The 20,488-nt window shown below is 39.8% G+C and overlaps 1 protein-coding gene across 9 annotated transcripts in view; it reads right to left on the reverse strand.

Annotated features, from left to right (window-relative positions):
* LOC103036368 (cAMP-specific 3',5'-cyclic phosphodiesterase 4D) overlaps positions 1-20,488 on the reverse strand; it is a 216,136-nt gene that overhangs the window by 23,040 nt on the left and 172,608 nt on the right. For 8 of the 9 annotated variants that reach the window (XM_022680783.2, XM_022680780.2, XM_022680784.2 and 5 more), the window contains 4 exons: positions 14,144-14,180; positions 13,912-13,988; positions 13,088-13,137; positions 4,977-5,089 (listed from right to left, as the gene is read on the reverse strand). In XM_022680783.2, coding sequence (XP_022536504.2) covers positions 4,977-5,089; positions 13,088-13,137; positions 13,912-13,988; positions 14,144-14,180 — 277 coding nt within the window. Of the gene's footprint in view, positions 1-4,976; positions 5,090-13,087; positions 13,138-13,911; positions 13,989-14,143; positions 14,181-17,900; positions 19,146-20,488 lie in introns of those variants that run through there. The other variant, XM_022680789.2, reaches the window with a different exon arrangement.

The raw sequence follows: 20,488 nt of genomic DNA on the forward strand, positions 1-20,488 counted from the left end.
CACTGCAGTACGATACACTACAATGCAGTTCAGTACAATACAATACAGTAGACTTTGCAATACAGTGCACTACATTGCAATACACTACACTGGAGAATAATACATTACACTACAGAGCACTAAGCTGCAGTACACTACACTAAACAACAAAACACTACATTAAACTACACTATAGTACAGTACAGTACAACTAAAGGAAAACTGCTATCTGTAGCATATGTGAAGCAAAAGTGCTCAAACAATGTTCAATTCAATAAAAAGTAGCATTCACTAGCCTTATAAGCTTAGTATGTGTGTGTGTGTGTGTGTGTGTGTGTATGATAATGGTGGGCATGGCGGTGGGTGCATTTCTGTATGAATGCCAGCAGCAGGACCGAGCGAGTCTCCAGGCCTCAGGACTGAATGGGTCGTCTGTTTCGGCTCCAGACAGCGAAGCTTTGACAACATCACAAATGTTTCCAGATAGAAGCGCGGCGGCGGGACGTTACTCAGCTTATCGCTTCCTAGAAAGCACTCTTCCCCTCTCTGCTCATCAGAGAACGGTAATTGTGTTAAAAGCTGTGTTACATAATCGGCTCTGAGTAAACACACTTTGCATTTTTGGGATAAGGCCTGCACGAATACCGCGCTTTATTACCTTTATAATTACATCTGCATCTGTGTTTACCTTCAATTTGACTTCTGTGTTAAATTTCAGTCCTGCATATGTTATATATTATATTACACTTCAGGTCAGACCTGGATATGAGTGGTATTTTATGGGGACCAATATCTAATGACCTCCTCACACTTAATAAGCAGCAGTTAGACCGTAGGGCCGGTCAAGAGCTGTGAGAATATACCATATAAACACACGTTTATGGTGCTGAACTAGCTTAGCTAATACTCTTGTGTAGAGCACGCTATGGCGGTATATTCTGCACCACACCAACCAACTACCTTTATTTTTTAATCTTACTTGAAGACAGAAATGTAGATGTAGTTCTCTTTTATTTATTCTCCACTCTCTCTTTCTTATTTATCCTCCACTTTTCTCTTTTTCTTCATCCTCCACTCTCTCTTTCTTATTTATCCTCCACTTTCTCTCTCTCTCTGTCTCTCTCTCTTTTATTTACCCTTCATTTTCTCTCTTTTCTTTATTCTTCACTCTCTCTCTCTCTATGTCTCTCTCTATATATCCTCAACTTTATCTCTCTTTCTTTTTTCTTTATCCTCCACTCTCTCTTTCTTTTTTATCCTCCACTTTCTCTCTTTTCTTTATCCTCCTCTCTCTCTCTCATTTCTCCTCTTCTTGTTGTCTTGTTTATTTATCCTTAATTTTCTATCGCTTTTCTTTATCCTACACTTACTTTCTCTTTTATTTGGTCTCCACTATCCCTCTCTCTCTTTTATTTATTCTCCACTTTCTCTCTTGCTCTCTTTTATCTATCCTCCTCTCTCTCTCTCTCTCTTTTATTTATCCTGTAGTCTCTCTCTGTAACTTTTTTATTTATCCTCCACTTTCTCTCTTTTCTTTGTCCTCCACTGTCTCTTTCTCTTTTTTATCCTACACTTTCTCAGTCTCCCTCTCTCTCTCCACTTCTATCCTCCACTCCATTATTAGGATCATGCCCAGTGTTATTTTAACCACAGTAAACAAAGCAGCACTTCTGCAGAACCATCATTCACTTATCATCACACCTCCCAGCACAATGCAGCTTTCAGCACCAGTTAAACCACAGCCCAGACCATCACTCCCAGTAAACACCCAGCCTTCTGCAGAAACCCTTATCTACCAAAGAAGCTGAAGAATGCAAATTGAGCCAGTAACGATTCCAGCACTTTATCTGTAGGGCCCCTACATAGGAGCTTCATAACACATTCATAAACACTGTATAATGCATTTATAAAACAATGCTTCAATGGTTATTAATTTATATTTCCATATATATTAATTTATTGGCCTGTACATTGATGAAGCTACCTGTCTACACCCGTATACACATTTATAAAGGTGGTATAACACTTGCGAAGGAGTAATAACAGGTGTATGACTGGCACTTGTTTAAATAAACGCTTATGTAAATGCTTATATACTGTACACATAATAATTTACATGGTGAATAAGTTTAAGTTTAGTACTTATAACATGATATAAATGTTTTTATGAAGAAATGTAATTAATCTGTAGCAATATGTACTTCACCAGTAGTTACACTGTTATTACAGGGATAGTTAATAATGTGTAATTACACTTACACTTGCTATAATGTGGGAGCTTATTTTAAGATGTTGTTTACATATTTTAACTGTTTTATGTTTTAGGTTAAACATTTTAATGAATTCACTTATTAATGACATTTTCTCTACCTACTATATGTATTGAACAGTAGTTACACTGTTATTACATGGATTGTTGATTTGCTACTACACAGTTATTAAAGGCCTATTTATATTATTATAGAGTAGAATCTTATTTTTAATATTTGATTGATTACATATATTTTACTGTTGTTTGTTTTAATTTACACTTTTTATTAGTTGACTGTGTAATTCACCATTAGTTACACTGTTATTACATGAATTGTTAATGTGTAACTACACAGTTATTAGAGTTATATTTTAAATTACGCTTTTAAATCAATTTACTTATTATTGACTTTCATATAATTGTTTAATTCTTATGATTTACTTACATTAGTTTCCCCACATATTTCACCTGCTATATTTATTTTTAACTTTTTATATTAAAGTAGGAAAAATAAAACATGAAGACAATTAAAATGCACCAAAAAAATAAATGGGCATGAAATTCATAAAAAATTGAAGGTGCCCTTTAAATCACAATCACAATACCACAGATGCTGATGTAGATGGTCAGATGTTACTATCAGGGCATCACAATTATCTTGTCTTTATTTTAATGCTATCAGACGATAAAAAGCAGATTCACTATTCATAGAGGATGCTGAGGATGAGCCCAGGCTGCGTGATGGAGAAGCCTAAGCAGGCCTGACTCACCGCTGACTGCATATACTGCATGTATTGCGCATGGTTTGTATACGTTTGCATGACATGGCAACCCAGCAGTGGCCACCCTGTCCCTGCCCGATAAGTCCCAGCCTGCCAGCTGTCCACCACTGCTAAGACGCAGACTTTACCTGCTGTGCCCTGGCCAACAGTAATACCGTTAACTCCCTAAACGCCAGGATGAAGCTTCAGTGCTCACAATGTTTATACACTAATTCTACACTGAAGATATATACTACTAAACCTGCTATACAACATCTCAAACATCCAGCAGGATGCACCAACTTTCCAGAGAAGACACGGAACAACAGACGCTACTAGACTATACAGACCATTTCACCTCAACATATGTCATTATATACACATATACAGCTCTGGAAAAAATAAGAGAGAGCTTTAAGATTATGAGTTTCTTTAATTCTACTAAATTGAAAACCTCTGGAATATAATCAAGAGGAAGCTACAGTTCTAAACTGCTTGAATTTTTGCACCAGGAGTAAAGTTATCCAAAAGCAGTGTGTAAAACTGGTGGAGGAGAACATGATGCCAAGATGCATGAAATTTAATCTGTGATTAAAAACCAACCAGGGTTATTCCACCAAATATAGATTTTATTTTTACATTATTTGCATCATTTTCTGCAAATAAATGCCCTAAATGACAACATTTTTATTTGTAATTTGGGAGAAATGTTGTCTGTAGTTTATAGAATAAAACAACAATGTTCATTTTACTCAAACATAAACCTATAAATTGCAAAATCAGAGAAACTGATTCAGGAACTGAAGAGGTCACTTCATTTTTTCCAGAGCTGTATATGAAAATATAAATATATAAGACCCAGAAAACCCAGTGTATGCAAATGGAATGGCCTACTATTTTATTCACCATGTAAATACACCAGTTATACACTTGTTATTACTCTTTTTTAAAGTGTAACTTGAATATGAATGCATATATGGGCTTATGTCATGTCATCTTGTTGTAATTTAAGGGTTAGACAGGTATAGACAGGTAGTTTCATCAATGTTCAGGCCAATAAATAAATATATATGAAAACATGAATATATAAGAGCCAGAAAATCCAGTGTAGGTGAATGGTATGGGCCACTAGCTTATTCACCATGTAAAATATTATGTGTACAGTATATAAACATTTATTCCAACAAGTATATAAGCGTTTACTTCAACAAGTGCCAGTCATACACCAGTCATACACCTGTTATTACTCCTTCGCAAGTGTTAGACCACCTTTATAAATGTTTATATGGGTGTAGACAGGTAGCTTTATCAACATACAGTCCAATAAATGAATATATGTATATATAAGAACCAGAAAATCCATTGCATTGCATACGGCATACTAGTTTATTCACCTTATACAATATTATGTTTCTATACATTATCATAAGTACAGTATGTAAGCATTTATGAAAGCTTATTTCAACAAGTGCCAGTCATACGCCTGTTATTACTCTTTTTGTAAGTGTAACTTGAATATGAATGCCTATATGGGCTTATGTCATGTGACATATGAATATAAAGACTCAGAAAATACAGTCTATGCGAATGGGATGGTCTACTAGCTTATTCACCATGTAAATTATTATGTGTACAGTATATAAGCATTTATGAAAGATTATTCCAACAAGTGCCAGTCATACACCAGTCATACACCTGTTATTACGCTTTCGCAAGTGTTATACCACCTTTATAAATGTTTATACAGGTGTAGACAGGTAGCTTCATCAACGTATAGGCCAATAAATTAATATATATGGAAACATGAATATATAAGACTCAGAAAATCCATTGCATTACATACAGCCCCACTAGCTTATTCACCATATACATGATTATGTATTAGAAATCTCACCATTTCAATGATACGTTTCACATGCAACATGAAGCATATCCATATTTTGTGTAGACGCTCTACACGTGTGTGCAATCAAACGCCAGCCTACCTTGTTGGAGGCCATCTCGCTGACGGAGTGCCTGGTCTGCAGGGTCTCCAGCTGGTCCAGGCACCAGTCCAGCTCCTCCAGCGTCTCGGTGGCCAGCTTCTGGTAGGCCTCCTCTGGGGGGAGACAGGGAAGGGGGTGGTCAGTTTTGAGACGTTTGATGGGACTCGCTGAGGCTTCGCGAGCATCGTCCTCGTCCTCGTCCTCTTCGTCTTCTCCGTTGTTGTTGTTGTGGTGGTGGAGGTGGTGGTCGTACACGGCCATGTCGGGGTGCCCGGGGTGCCCAGAGTGCCCGCATGGGTTGCTCTTCATCGCTGGAAAGGAAAGAGATAGATCCCCCTCCACCACCCCTCACCACCTTCTGTGAGGAAGATGATGAGATGATGATGAGGGAGGGGGGGATGAAGGACCGGAGAAAAGAAACCAAAAGAGGGAAAAATGCCCCAAGCTCCAAAGCTTTAAAGCCTCCTCTTCCTTTTTTATTCCTTTTTCATTTGTCCAAAGAGTCCAGAGGGTTCATGTTCAAAAGATCCAGGGGGTACAGAAGATCCAGAGGGTACAGAGGGTACAGTGTGCCCAGGAGAAAGGGCACAAAAGTGGGCAGGCAGTCAGGCATCTTCAGCAGTCTTCAGCAGTCTTCAGCAGTCTTCAGCTCCTGTTCTACAGAGCAAAGGAGCGCCATGCTCCAAATGTATAGCCAATAACAATGGTGCGCACCAAATGTGGTGAGCCCCAAATCCACCAATCCCGCTCGGAATCCTCTCTCACTGATCCTGTGCCAGGTGTGCCCCAACCTGGCACACCAAATCCACCAGGTCCTGGCATGGGATCGCGTCCAGGATCCAGCAGGGCATGATTTCCATGGGAAGAGAACGGCGGATCTCACCGTCCAGCCATGCGCTTCTTCTTTTTCTTCTTCTTCTTCTTCTTCTTCTTCTTCTTTCTCTTCTATAGCAGCTTCAACAAAAGCAGCCGAGCTCCTCCTCCTCCTGCTGCTGCCGCTGCTGCTGTTGCTGATGATCTTCCTCCTCCTCTTTCTCCTTCTTCTCCTTCTCTCTCTTCTTCTTCTTCTTCTTCTTCTTATCCTCAGTCTCCAGTCAAAAGCTCCACAGATATATGATACAGATGCATCGTAGGTAGAATGATGAGACTGATGAGCTCTCAGATAAAGCTCTCACATAAGGCTAAACCTAAACCTAGAGTAGTAAAGACTAGAATAAATTAAAAAACACTAAATACTGTATATATAATATATATATATATATATATATCACAGTGCTGCAACAGGAACCGGAGCCGAGCGCCAGCCCAGCCGCGGCACACTGACTGAGGAAAGCATTGCTTTACACCAACATAAGCGGCATCCTGTGAAACCACAAACCTAACAGAGCTGGAGAGCATGGAGAGCACGACGCAGGGCTGGAGCGAAGAGCCGGGGCGGACCGGAGCACTCCCGGACCTGGAGCCTCGGCCGGCTCTCCGTTACAAAGCTGATTAATAATGTAAGCGTGACCCTGCAGTCCGGTTATGACCCAAATCCTGTACAAGAAGACCTGCTTCACACACACACCTATATATACACACACACATTTACTGCTGCAGTGTAGAATACATTAATACAGTCAGAATACACTGCATTTATCTCTTCAATTTGAACCTGTTCATTTATATAGAAATACAACAGGATAATAAAATACACAATTCTAAAAAACACAAAAAAAAAATAAAATGAAAAAAAAATTGTTATATTTCTATATTTCTATATGAATAAAATGTTTTCAAAATAAAATGTTTTATAAAAAGTTTGGAATATTGGAAATATAATATTAAACACAGTCCTGTGCAGACCTTATAATATCTGATACTATATAAAATAATAATAAACAAAAACCATTTAAATAAAAGTTACTGGACTGTGTATTCTACTTCAGTCACAAAAAATCATTTTAAATATTAGAAAATAACAAAAACTAAAACAAAACAAGCAAACTAAAAAAATAGGAACTTTTTAGTTTTGTCAGTTTTATATTTTATAATAAAGTTTAGAACTTTAAAATGTTAAATATTAAACACAGTTTTTTGCAGTCCTTCTAATAACTATTATATATTAACTATTAAATATATATATATACTATATATTTAAATAAAAAGCACTGGACTGTGCATTCTACTTTATATTTGATACACATTTTGGTTTGCCGGAATTAAAGCTATAAACCTGATCCCAGCGGTCGGTAGTCAGATTGTGTTTTTGGAAAGAACATTTAGATGGTGTTTATCAGCAGCTCACCTGATTAACTTTAATGAAGGGCTAATTAACTAATTAACTAATTAACTAATGAACTACGTGTCTACTGGGGCTGTAAACACTGAGCGTCCTCAGGGAGAGATTTGAAAACGGTTAAACTCACACATTAACACACACACACACACAAACACACACACACACACACACACACTAAATTAACCACTTCTGACACCAATCTTTACTAATCTAAACTAATAAATAACGATTAGTACTGTTTTTTTGTAGTTTTTGAGAATCAACACAGTATTGCAAAAGATAATATTGTAATATGACACAATTTTAATGTACTAAGTTTATTTTTGATAGTTTACTCATTTTTTTGTATTTTTTGTAAGTTTTCACTAAATAAAATGCTTTAAAAAAGATCAAAGCAGAAGAGAGATAATTGTGAAATTGCGTCTGATTGGCTGATGACTGGCTGGTGACCCTGTGATTTTCGGTAAAGCTGCAGATCTGATAACTCTGCTCCTTCATGTCCCAGCAGGACGGATCAGAGGGGGCGGACATGTTTACTTTAGGACGCTCTGAGGAGCCGGCCAATCAGAAGTGCTGAATTATCAGTTCCCGGAGATGGCGGATTATGAGTGAGTGAAGCGTCGAGGATTATGAGAAATCATCCTTCACTTCCTATTTTTATGATTTATTTATTTATTTATCTATTTTTTGGGTGTAATCCCAGATTATAACGGACTGGCTGATGGTTTACGGCAGATTTACTGTACACTCAATAAACAATATTTAAATAAGTAAACTACATATACACTGTAAAGGGAAACTTGCTGATTCATTGTTTATTGTGCCAAAATTGAGGATATTAAAAGAGTTTATTCTGCTTTTGTTGGAGTAACTGTCTCTACTGTGCAGAGAAAACCTCTTCCCAGATTCCGTTTATTGGTAGAAAGAACTGCTGTGAGGAATTGATTGCATTCAGCAACAATTGAGAGAACACAGTTAATTGCTTGAATTTCTTGTCTCTTAATAATGTGTTTGAGAGCATCAGTTAAAGTAAAGTAGTGAAGAGGTAGAGTTACAGGTATACAGTGAATAGTGAATATTTCAGTAATGTTCTAATCCAGATTATGAGAAGCAAAAACTACTCAACTAACTTTGAAAGTATCCTCAAGTGCATTCACAAAGACCATCCACAATGTTATAATGATGAACTGGCACTCATCAGGACCACCCCAGGAAAGGATAGAAGAGTGAGAGTTTCCTCTGTTGTACAGGATTCCTCAGCACAGCGCCGGGTCATAGTGTGGCAGCTCGGGGGAAAAATGTGGAAGCACCAGGCTATAATGTGGCAGCTCTGGGACAAAATATGGAAACATCGGGCCTTATTGTGGCAGTGTTTGGCCGTAATGTGGCAGCATGGGGCCATAATGTGGCAGCATCGGGCCGTAATGTGGCAGCATCGGGCCGTAATGTGGCAGCATCGGGCCGTAATGTGGCAGCATCGGGCCATAATGTGGCAGCATCGGGCCACAATGTGGCAGCATCGGGCCGTAATGTGGCAGCATCGGGCCATAATGTGGCAGCATCGGGCCATAATGTGGCAGCATCGGGCCTTAATGTGGCAGCATCGGGCCATAATGTGGCAGCATGGGGCCTTAATGTGGCAGCATCAGGCCATAATGTGGCAGCATGGGGCCTTAATGTGGCAGCATCGGGCCATAATGTGGCAGCATCGGGCCATAATGTGGCAGCATCGGGCCGTAATGTGGCAGCATGGGGCCATAATGTGGCAGCATGGGGCCTTAATGTGGCAGCATCGGGCCATAATGTGGCAGCATGGGGCCATAATGTGGCAGCATCGGGCCATAATGTGGCAGCATCGGGCCGTAATGTGGCAGCATGGGGCCATAATGTGGCAGCATGGGGCCTTAATGTGGCAGCATCGGGCCATAATGTGGCAGCATGGGGCCTTAATGTGGCAGCATCGGGCCATAATGTGGCAGCATGGGGCCTTAATGTGGCAGCATCGGGCCATAATGTGGCAGCATCGGGCCTTAATGTGGCAGCATCGGGCCGTAATGTGGCAGCATGGGGCCATAACGTGGCAGCATCGGGCCGTAATGTGGCAGCATCGGGCCGTAATGTGGCAGCATGGGGCCTTAATGTGGCAGCATCGGGCCATAATGTGGCAGCATGGGGCCTTAATGTGGCAGCATCGGGCCATAATGTGGCAGCATGGGGCCTTAATGTGGCAGCATCGGGCCATAATGTGGCAGCATCGGGCCTTAATGTGGCAGCATGGGGCCGTAATGTGGCAGCATGGGGCCATAACGTGGCAGCATCGGGCCGTAATGTGGCAGCATCGGGACATAATCTGGCAGCATCGGCCTGCAATATGGCAGCTCCAGGTGTAATGTGATAACATCGGGCCGTAATGTGGCAAATGTTCTAATGCTCTATGTTTATAATGCTGTTATTAATGCATTTTAATGTGTTGTAAGTATGTTTACAGTCTCGATGGCAATAATCCACAGAAAGTGTTAGCCTTAAACTGTTTGTGTGTATTTGTGCAAGTGTGTCAGCAGCAATTGGTGCAAATTAAAGCAGTAAAATAAATGCATGCATTGTTTAATTAGAAGGGGAGTCCCATGACTTTTGGCCGCACGGGTCAGTGCAGCAGCAGCTGATGTGAGTGCAGCTCTGCGGTATTGTGTTAAAATACGAGAGTAAATCATTCGGCAGTTGGGCTGTGCATACGTGCGTGACCGCTACGGCAACGCCGCTATTGTTTCGCGGCAACCTTTTGACGCACACACACACACTGACAGTGTGTGAATCTGGTCATGTCTGTGTCTGTGTGTGTGTGTGTGTGTGTATGGGAGGGATTGGTTTACCAGGAATAAGACAAAAAGAAATGTTCTAAGACATTCGACACATTCTGTCTGTGTCACTTTCCCTCCTTTTCCTTCTATATACACACCCCCCCCAACACACACACTCACACACACACACACACACACCCCTCCCCCACCGCATCACCCCCAAAAAAAGGGGCAGTGTGCAATCAATGGCTGAGGGGAGGCTTGAAGAGCAGGGGTCCGCTGTCCTTGCTGACAACATCTCCTCTGACGTCAATGGCATTCTTCTCGTGTTTAGTGCGCCACCAGAGGCCGGCCCCTCAGAGGCTGCCCGGCTGAGCGCAGGGCCCGGCTACACGTAAACTCCGGACCGGACCGGCAAGAGAACCTGGAACCGGAGCTACTGGAACTGGAGCAGCGTCATCATCTAGAAGAATTGAGGCTGCTTTCATAGCAAAAGTCCAGTTAACCCTTAAACAGGCAATAACTGGACAGATATTAAATAGGTAGATATATATTTTGTCCGGTAACACTTTTAAATAAGACTACCTTTATAAATGGTTTATGAATGGTTTATAAATGAGTTTATTAATGGTTATTAATTAGGTTGCAAATACTTTAAAACACATTAATAAGCAGACAATTAATATACAACACATAAATAGAAATGGCAACATGAAAATTAGCAAAATAATGATTCCACACTCTTTTTGGATCTTTTTTAATCTTTCTAGATACTGATTTTACTTTGTGTTTTTCCATCAATCAGCATTAAACCTGTCAAAGTAAAGTATGTTTAACTATTTACCATAAATTTAATGACTAAGTTGCCACTGCTGCCTTTTTAATTGATGTGTTTTAACTGCTTATCAATGTTTTTTAAGGCATTTACAACCTAATCAATAATAAGTACTCTATAATCTAATTTATAAACCATTTATAAGTCCTTTATGAAGGTAGTCTTATTTTAAAGTGGTACCATTTTTCCTACGTAATAAAAAAATAGTGAAGTGACCTATCAGACTATAAAGGAGCACATATAAAAAATCATGTAGTAACTTAAAAACTGTGTTAAACAAATCAAAATACTCTGTGAAGAAGCTTTTAGGAGATCTTATCTTGGGTATAAAAGAGGGAAATTGTATTCTTCCTTTCTTAGGGTGGCCCTGATGAGTGCCAGTTTCATCATCATAGCATTTTATTTTTTATTTTTATTTTTTTGCTACTGCACTTGAAGATGCTTTTAAAGTTTTTGAGGTATTTAATTTACTTTCAATTAACTCTTGATGAGTTCAGCACAGCTGTTAACTGAAAGCCTGAATTCCAGGTGACTCTATTTCATAAAGCTGACTGAGAAAATCCAGCCAAAATCAAACCAAAATCTTGCTTATTGAAGAATCTAAAATATAAAACAAATTCTGGTTTATGTTTATGAAGACAGGGTTACTCTCTCTGTAATGAAATGTGTCACCAGGTCAGATGTTCAGTATTTATTGAGTAAGCACTGCCAATATCCACCATCACTATAACCAATTTTACTATAATCTGATAAAATATTATATTTTATATTCTCTCCTCCAGATTAAACACACAGTATATAAAGGCCCTGACACTGATACCCTCTCCTCCGTCTCCTGATAGGAGAGGCTGAGAGGCCGTGACGTCACTCTCCGGAGTCTAGCCCCTCCCCCGCGCCGTCGCCGCATCTCACCAGACGGCCGCTCCAGCCGCCGTTACCGACGCCGGGTTGCCAGGCAACCGGGACCGGTTAGGAAGCGAGGGGGCAGAGGACCGGGCTATTTTTAGCAGGTGCTATATACGGCAGCACACCATAATAAAACCAGTCAATGAGTATCGGCAGGTGCCGATGAGAAATGCTGAGCCGTAATGAAGGTGGGGGGGGGGGGGGGGGTGGAGGGGGTGTGAGAACTGCGCCGTGTTTCAGCCGGATAAATACAGGAGCCGGCATAAGGAGGAGGGGGCGGGGTTACAGGAATCTCAGGGCATCTCACAATACAATATTATCCTGATACGATATTATCATGATACGATATTATCATGATACGATATTATCATGATACGATATTATCATGATACAATATTATCATGATACGATATTATCATGATACGATATTATCATCATGATATGATATTTTAATGATACAATACTATCATGATACGATATAATCATTATATGATATTTTCACAATGCAATATTATCTCGATATGAAATCAATATGATACAGTATCGATACTATCATGATACAATATTATCACAATACGATAATATCATAATAAAAACGTATCATGATACCAGGATACTTTATGTCCTCTGTGTTACTGAAGAGGATAAAATACCAGGTAAATATATCAAATTTACTGGTGTTTCAGTTTCAATTAATTTAACAACCAATATCCTTCACTTTATGTTTATTAACCCTATTTATTTGATTATAGCGCCACCATGTGGAGAAATGAAGCAGTGATTTTAGTAAATGTAATTTGAGGGTGAGTCTTTGGGTGTTTAGAGCTACTGTGTTCTCTGGATTGATTTTGGATACTGGGATGGGGTAAAAAGTTTTCCCTGGACAGCAGAGACAGTTACTCCAACAAAAGCAGTATAAACCCTATTAATACCCTTAATTTCAGAAGACAATGATTAAGCAAGTGTTCCAAAACTATTAGAATCTAAATAGAATAAAAAAATGAATAAATAAATAATTAAAGTAATTTTCACAAAATGCCTCAGTCCAATACAATTTATGAAAGAAAATACATATAAAATAAAATACATTTCCGGCAGCAGGGTGTCAGACAATTACAACATTTTTACAGGTCTTTCACAACTCAGTTTTTCAGATAAACTGACATCTTAAAGATAGCATCCTTATCTTTCAGAAAAAATAAAAATATTGAAAATAATGCAAGAGTATCTCACCTTATACACACAATTAACATCATAAACAGTATTGATATTAAAGCAGAACAGATCTCACCTGTGAAGGAGGCTTTAGTGAGAGTTGGTTGGTTACACATTGGGGACCGTCTGCAAAATTAACACAATATCACAATATTAAGGTTTTTTTATACAGTGTATGATTAATAATAAATTAAAATTAGATTAACCAATTTTGTGATTAACAGGCTTTTAGGAATCACCGACAAAACTACTATTCCATCATAAAGCTGTTTGCAAATCACTAAGTAATATAAATCATTTTATAAAATTAAGTTTTGAGTTTTATTTTTTAAAGCAAAACTAGTATATTCTTTCCAACGTATCACTAGTGGTAATGGTTGTAATGATGGTGAAAGGCGGTGTCTGGCTACAGCAGCAGAAATTACAACCACATTCAATATGCGAGGCCCCGCCCACATATCCTACAGGTGAGTGCAGAGTTCTTTAGCTTCCATGGGACATGGCAAAAGTCATGGAACACAATGCTAGTTCCTTTGACATGACATTTGGCATGACAGAATATATTATTTATATTATATATATATATATATTGTATATACATCTCTGGAAAAAATTATTGAAAAAAAAAAAAAATTGGCATCATGTCCTCCTCCACCAGTCTAACACACTGCTTTTGGATAACTTTATGCTGCTTTACTCCTGGTGCAAAAAATACAAGCAGTTCAGTTTGGTGGTTTGATGGATTGTGATCATCCATCTTCCTCTTGATTATATTCCAGAGGCTTTTAATTTGGTAAAATCAAGTTTCTTATTTGTTTTCCAGAGCTGTACACATATTTCCTTTTAATTTGTCACCTGTCAGTATCTGAGTACAGTACTGTAAATACAGTAAATACTCACTTATTTGAGGTTCTGTCCTGCTGTAAGTTGGTTAACGCTGCAAAGTTGTTCCTTACTGTTCTTAAACTGGCCAGTACCTAAAATATTAAAGGAAAAAAGAGGGAAACAATTAGAAACGGAGAAAAGGAAATTGAGGAGGAAATTACAACATTAATTACATCTCAACATGGTCCATGGTTATAGTTGATAAATATGAACTTTAAAACAGGACTGAAGCAGCGGCGGCACTAACCTGGGCGAACGGAGTGACGATCAGGTCGTCCCCATGACTGGAAGAGAGTGGACACATGCAGTGAATCAGCAGTTCGGTGAACCGGAACAATTCCAGCTCTGCTACGCTACAATGTGAGGAGGCTAACGATGCTCCTCACATGTACTTCAATGCACTATAATGCTATAATGCTATAATTCTTCTATCGCATCTCAAATAATTAGAATATCATTGAAAAGTTACTTTATTTCAGTAATTCAGTTTAAAATGTAAAGCTCATATATTATGTGTTACAGCCAATAAAAAAAAAAAAAATATTATATAAGACCAACTGTTACTTTTTAGCAGTGTGGGCAGTTTGCCAAGTCCTGCTGGAAAATAAAATCCGCATCTCCATAAAATGTGTCGGCAGAGGGAAGAAGCATGAAGTGCTGTAAGATTTGGACGGAGCTCCATCATTCCAGAAAACGATGATGAACAAAAACATGGGTTTATATCTACTGTCCAACATCTACTAAATACTAGACTTTGGAGTAGAAACATTGCTGTGAGGATTTGATTGCACTCAACCATCCCAAATCATCCCTAACCAACTCCCCAAATTATCTCATTCGAAAATATTGGATGGAGCTCCATCATTCCAGAGTAAAAAAATATAAATAATTAGTGTCTCAGAACATCACAAAATTATATAAGGCCAATTGGTACCTTTAGCAGAGTGGGCAGTGTGCCAAGTCCTGCTGGAAAATGAAATCTGCACTGATTTTAGACTTGATAATAAAACAAAGCACTTCAAATGATGACTTTTATGGAGATGCGGATTTCATTTTCCAGCAGGACTTGGAACACTGCTCACACTGCCAAAAGTATCAATTGGTCTTAAATAATATTCTAATTTTCTGAGTTACTGATTTTCATCAACATAATCATCAACAATAAAATAAATAAACACTTGAGTTTCACATTTTAAACTGAATATTACTGAAATAAAGTCACTTTCGATGATATTCGTATAATCTTCCGAGATGCTCCAGTAAATGTCTGAAATGTGGCATGCAGTTTGTCCACACAAAAGAACCATATCTCAGCGGGACATCAGGAGAACTCCCACCATAAATATTAGAATAACACCAGGAGAGAAGAAACCTCAGGTACGTGTTGCTTCTCCGGAGGGGGCGGGGTCACGGTCGGGATATGGTTTGTCTGTGGGACAAGGGTCAGCGATGCGGGGGGGAGGGGGGGGCATGGTAATCAGGCAGATCAGGACGTTAATGCTGTTTAATGCTGTTTAATGCTGGTGATGCTGTCTAGTACAGTAGGATGCAGTAGGAGGCGGAGCCATCGATTGATTTATGGACAAAGGCATTGATCTGCAAATATGTAGCATTGAAGCTGCTGGAGATCAAAGCCATCAATACTGTCATCAGTGATACTCTCAATACCTCAATACTTATCAATAATGTGTGCTTTTAACATACGCTATATGATCAAAAGTATTGGGACACCTGCTTATTCATTGATGAAACCAAATTCATTGTGAAAACATGGGTTTATTTCGCTTTTGGTTGAATACGTTTGAATATCTACTGTTTAATATCTACTAGATACTAGATTTTGTAGTCCATCATTCCAGAGGACAATGATGAATGAAAACATGGGTTTATTTTGCTTTTGGTTCAATACGTTTAAATATCTACTTTCCAACATCTACTAGATACTAGATTTGGCAGTAGAAACTTTGCTGTGAGGATTTGATAGCTTTCAACCATCCCAAATCATCCCCAACTCCATGATTTATCCCATCCGAAGGTATTGGATGGAGCTCCATCATTCCAGAGAACACTGGTTTGTGGACAGTTCTTTGGTTCATTGGAACACCATGGTATTCCTATCCTAGTCCTATTCTATTGGCAATACTTAGCACTCTAAATAAACTATTAGCAACTTATGGCATTTAAACAAATGCATTCATTCTTTAGAAGCTGTGTGCACAAACATACATTTGATATATAGCGTATTTTACTATGTTTTACCGAATTTTCACAAATTATTTCTGTGAATTAAGCAATTCCCCATAATTTCTCATGATGCACTGGATCCCAAACAGTGTCGGGGGAATAAAAGCTAGCAAAGCTTCCTTCAGGACACGAGAAGTGACTTAGCATCTTTCTAAACTCTGAACTGAACATCTGTACAGTTCAACACGCTTGGAGGAGAACACTAACCGTCAGTTCTGTTAAGCCAGCCTACAGATCCCTGTGCTTAAAACGTAAAATAATGCTAAAATTGGACTAAAATACCAGTTTATAATAGTGATTAACCAAATAATGCAGCAATTCTAACTCGTTTATAACCCTGCAATTGGTGTTAAGACTCTGCTAAGGTGTTTTTGTCACTGTAATATTTTGGTATCATGTCCTGTGATAGTGTGCTTGGTATTGCTATCAAAAATTGCCAAGTGCCAAGTGCAGTGGCTGGCGTGTTCCCTGGCCTGTTCCCTGGCGTGTGCCCTGGCGTGTGCTCTATCAGGGCTCCTCTGAACATGTTGCAGTAGATGCCCGCAGTCCTGGCACAGCTCAGAGCGTTCCCAGCGTCGGCTCGTGAGGGACAGGTTTACACTGGGAAAGGTCAGCGCTAAATCCATCTTCTAACAGCTCTGTAAAGAACAACGTATTCCTGCTGCCTTCTGCCCCTCCATTCCTCACCACCTACACCCCCTACACCACCCTCCTCACCACCTCCCTCACTATCTTCACCTCCACCTCACCTCCACCCTCAACTCCTCCCCTACCATCTCCATCTCCACCTCCACCTCGCCCACATCTGCAGCACCTTAGTCAGCATCACTATTCTATTTAAACGGTATTCTCTCCCAGGAAAAAACTGTGATATATGGTATTATTGTCAGTTAAATATCGTTTTTTGCCACTGATATTAAAATAATATTGTATAATAACACTCTAACACATTTACAGCTCTTTAAAGAGCAATGGACTCAAGCAGATAAATCATTTAGAGCTGTGTGACTAGAGCAAATTTGAGTGATTTTCTTTATGTATTAATTTATTGTAAACATGAAATAAATAAAAATCATCTTAAATCCCAAATGTTTATATATATTTATATATATATATATATGTATATACATATGTACATAACAGAGATGTGAGTGACCATTTCCGGTTATTGACTGTACCTGAAGAGCTCAAATGTGAAAAATAAAGGAAATAATTGTTTTTTTTAAACCTTTGACTGTTATTTTCCTAAAATTATTTTTTTGTTTGTTAAAAAGCAGAATACATGAGCTCAATTGCATCACAATATAGTATCACACAATATATGGATTTGTAACTACTGTATCGTGATACGTATCGTATCGACAGGATATTTCCAACATTCATAACATTTAAAACAAATAATAAACAAATAATAGCTTTCATAAATCTCGTCACACGTTTGTGAAGAAGGACTCAGGTCAGGAAGCATGCACTGGAGGTCATGCTGTGAGTGAAGCCCAAATGTAGGCGAAGGTGGGCATCAGCAGCGGGCACCGGCAGTGGGCACCGGCAGCGGGCACCGGCAGCGGGCACCGGCAGCGGGCACCAGCGCCACTAGTGCAGCGTGTGAGAGGCTGGTCAGCAGCTGAGCTGTTGTTAGTGTAGGCAGAGGGGGAGCTGGTGCAGGGTGGCGGTGGCAGGGTGGTTGAGGGGGTATATTGCGGGGTTTAGCAGAAGCAGCGGGTCTCTGGACGACCCGGAACCAACCGGACTGATCCTACCCTCTCCGCCGGTCACAGGGCTCGCTGAAGAAGCGGCTAACCACGCGCATGGCCCACGTCTGCACTCACAGCTCACGCTACGCGTCCTACAGCCTGATCTAGCCGAGTGTGTCTGACTCCACACGAGTGTGTGTGTGTGTGTATGAGTGTGTGTGTGTGACTGGTTCACTCAGCAGCTGAGGGAAAAGGTCGTCACCAGGAGGAGCGTGCAGTGTATCACACACTCGTCCAGAACGCCGTGGCGGAGGAATGCGTCGCAAATAAACTACGCTAAACTTAGCTCAAGGCCAGCACTGGCTTCATCATATCTGAACAGCCCAAGCTTCAACCAGCACCAATCAGCACCAACTGAGGGCGAACCATTACGGTAACGGGGTTAATTAAGGAAGAATTTTAATTTTAATCTCCTAAGACCTGGCGTCCACATATGTGGACATCACATGTTGGATTGTCTAGACCACCAGAACACTAAATTTTGCTCTACATAATACTTTCACCTAGTGGTGGTAGTAGAGTAAAAAATTTTTTAACGTTAACATTTTCAATTGTAAAAAAAAATAATAATAAATAATGAACAGTAAATACAGTAAATGTCCATGTTTTTTATTTGTTACGTCTTCATGTTGAAGCAGCACTTCAAATAAAATGTGCTGTACAGAACCTGCACTTTAACAGAACTGATAGAAAGTAGGCCAGGTTAGAGCATCCTGCAGTGTGTGAACTCTGGGTGAACTTTACCTTGCTTTCGCACTGTGTGTGTGTAAGAGTGTGTGTGTGAGTGTGTGTGTGAGAGTGTGTGTGTGTGTGTGAGTGTGTGTTCACGGCCCGCGGGAGGAGACATGATGCTGCTGACGTTCTTCCAGAGAGCAGAAAGTTAAGCTTTCTAAAGTACGGCAGGTTCTCCATTTATTACAGTTCTGCCCTATTTATCATTTACTGGGGCTGCTGTGGTTTTCAGGGTGGACAAAGAGACAGATATACATGTAGTTGTTAGTAGTTGTTCCTCTGTTGTTCATTAAAAAAATGCTTTTTAATTCACTTTGCACTATATGTACAGGGGTTGGACACTGACACTGAAACACCTGTCATCATTTTAGTGTGGGATTTTAGGTTTCATGGCTAAATTGGAGCAGCCTGGTGTTCAATCTTCATTAATTGCACATTATTGCACCAGTAAGAGCAGAGTGTGAAGGTTCAATTAGCAGGGTAAGAGCACAGTTCTGCTCTAAATACTACAATGCACACAACATTATGGGAGACATACCAGTGTTCAAAAGAGGACAAATTGTTGGTGCACGTCTTGCTGGAGCATCTGTGACCAAGACAGCAAGTCTTTGTGATGCATCAAGAGCCACGGTATCCAGGGTAATGTCAGCATACCACCAAGAAGAACCAACCACATCCAACAGGATTAACTGTGGATGCTGTAAGAGGAAGCTGTCTGAAAGGGATGTTCGGGTGCTAACCCGGATTGTATCCAAAAATCATAAAACCACGGCTGATCAAATCACACAGAATTCAATGTGCACCTCAACTCTCCTGTTTCCACCAGAACTGTCCGTCACCACAATCAATTATTGTGGTCTAAAACCAGGTGTTTCAGTTTCATTCTCCAACCCCTGTATGTATAAATGTGTTTTTGAAGACTATTTGTCAAGAAGAAATTCTACACAAACCAAACACAACTTAATGACTATGAGAAAACGTGGGTCCTGGGTACAACTGATGCTTTTAAATATATTAAAAGACAAAATATTGAAGTAAATGACTCTTATAACAAGCTTTGAGGCTCCAGCAGCTCCTGCAGGTTCAGGCGTGTGAATTCCTGCAGCTCCTGAGGGGGAGGAGCTTATCTGCTGGGATTAAATGATGAGCGTGCGCCGCTGTCCCGCGGGGAGGATGCATTATGCATGGGCCGGTGCCGAATTTCAGCCGGGACACTCTGGACCTGCAGGACTGAGCAGGACCTCACGCTCAGCTGCAGCATCATCCATCACAGCCCTGAGGTGCTGCACATCCGCACAGTTTTAACAGTAGGCTGGAGTACAGTATAGAGTAACAGTATAGAGTAACAGTAGTGAGGACGGGCACGGTGCCGCTCCTCATTCACACTGTACTGCATCTGATTTACTGGGTTTCATGGCTCCATCTACTGGTGGAGAAGGGGTCACTGCTAGTTCATTACATTCAGTATTCCTAAGAAGACTATTGGAACTAATTGTGAGAATTACATATAAAAATTATTAAAACACTATAAGTCAAAGGTTTGGATATGCCTTCTCATTCAATGGTTTATTTTAATCTACTATCTTTTATTATCTAGGCTGCCAATAAGAATACATAAGAAGACAAACTAAAAATATGCTATATATTTATATATACAGCTCTGGAAAAAAAATTATAAGTGAGCACTTACTTTGATGAGTTTCTATGATTTTACCTCTGGAATATAATCAAGAGGAAGATGGATGATCACAAGCCATCAAACCACCAAACTGAACTGCTTGAATGTTTGCACCAGGAGTAAAGCAGCATAAAGTTATGCAAAAGCAGTGTGTAAGACTGGTGGAGGAGAACATGATGCCAAG

The sequence above is a fragment of the Astyanax mexicanus genome, chromosome 20 (assembly GCF_023375975.1).
Source record: "Astyanax mexicanus isolate ESR-SI-001 chromosome 20, AstMex3_surface, whole genome shotgun sequence".
NCBI classification, from domain to species: domain Eukaryota; kingdom Metazoa; phylum Chordata; class Actinopteri; order Characiformes; family Acestrorhamphidae; genus Astyanax; species Astyanax mexicanus.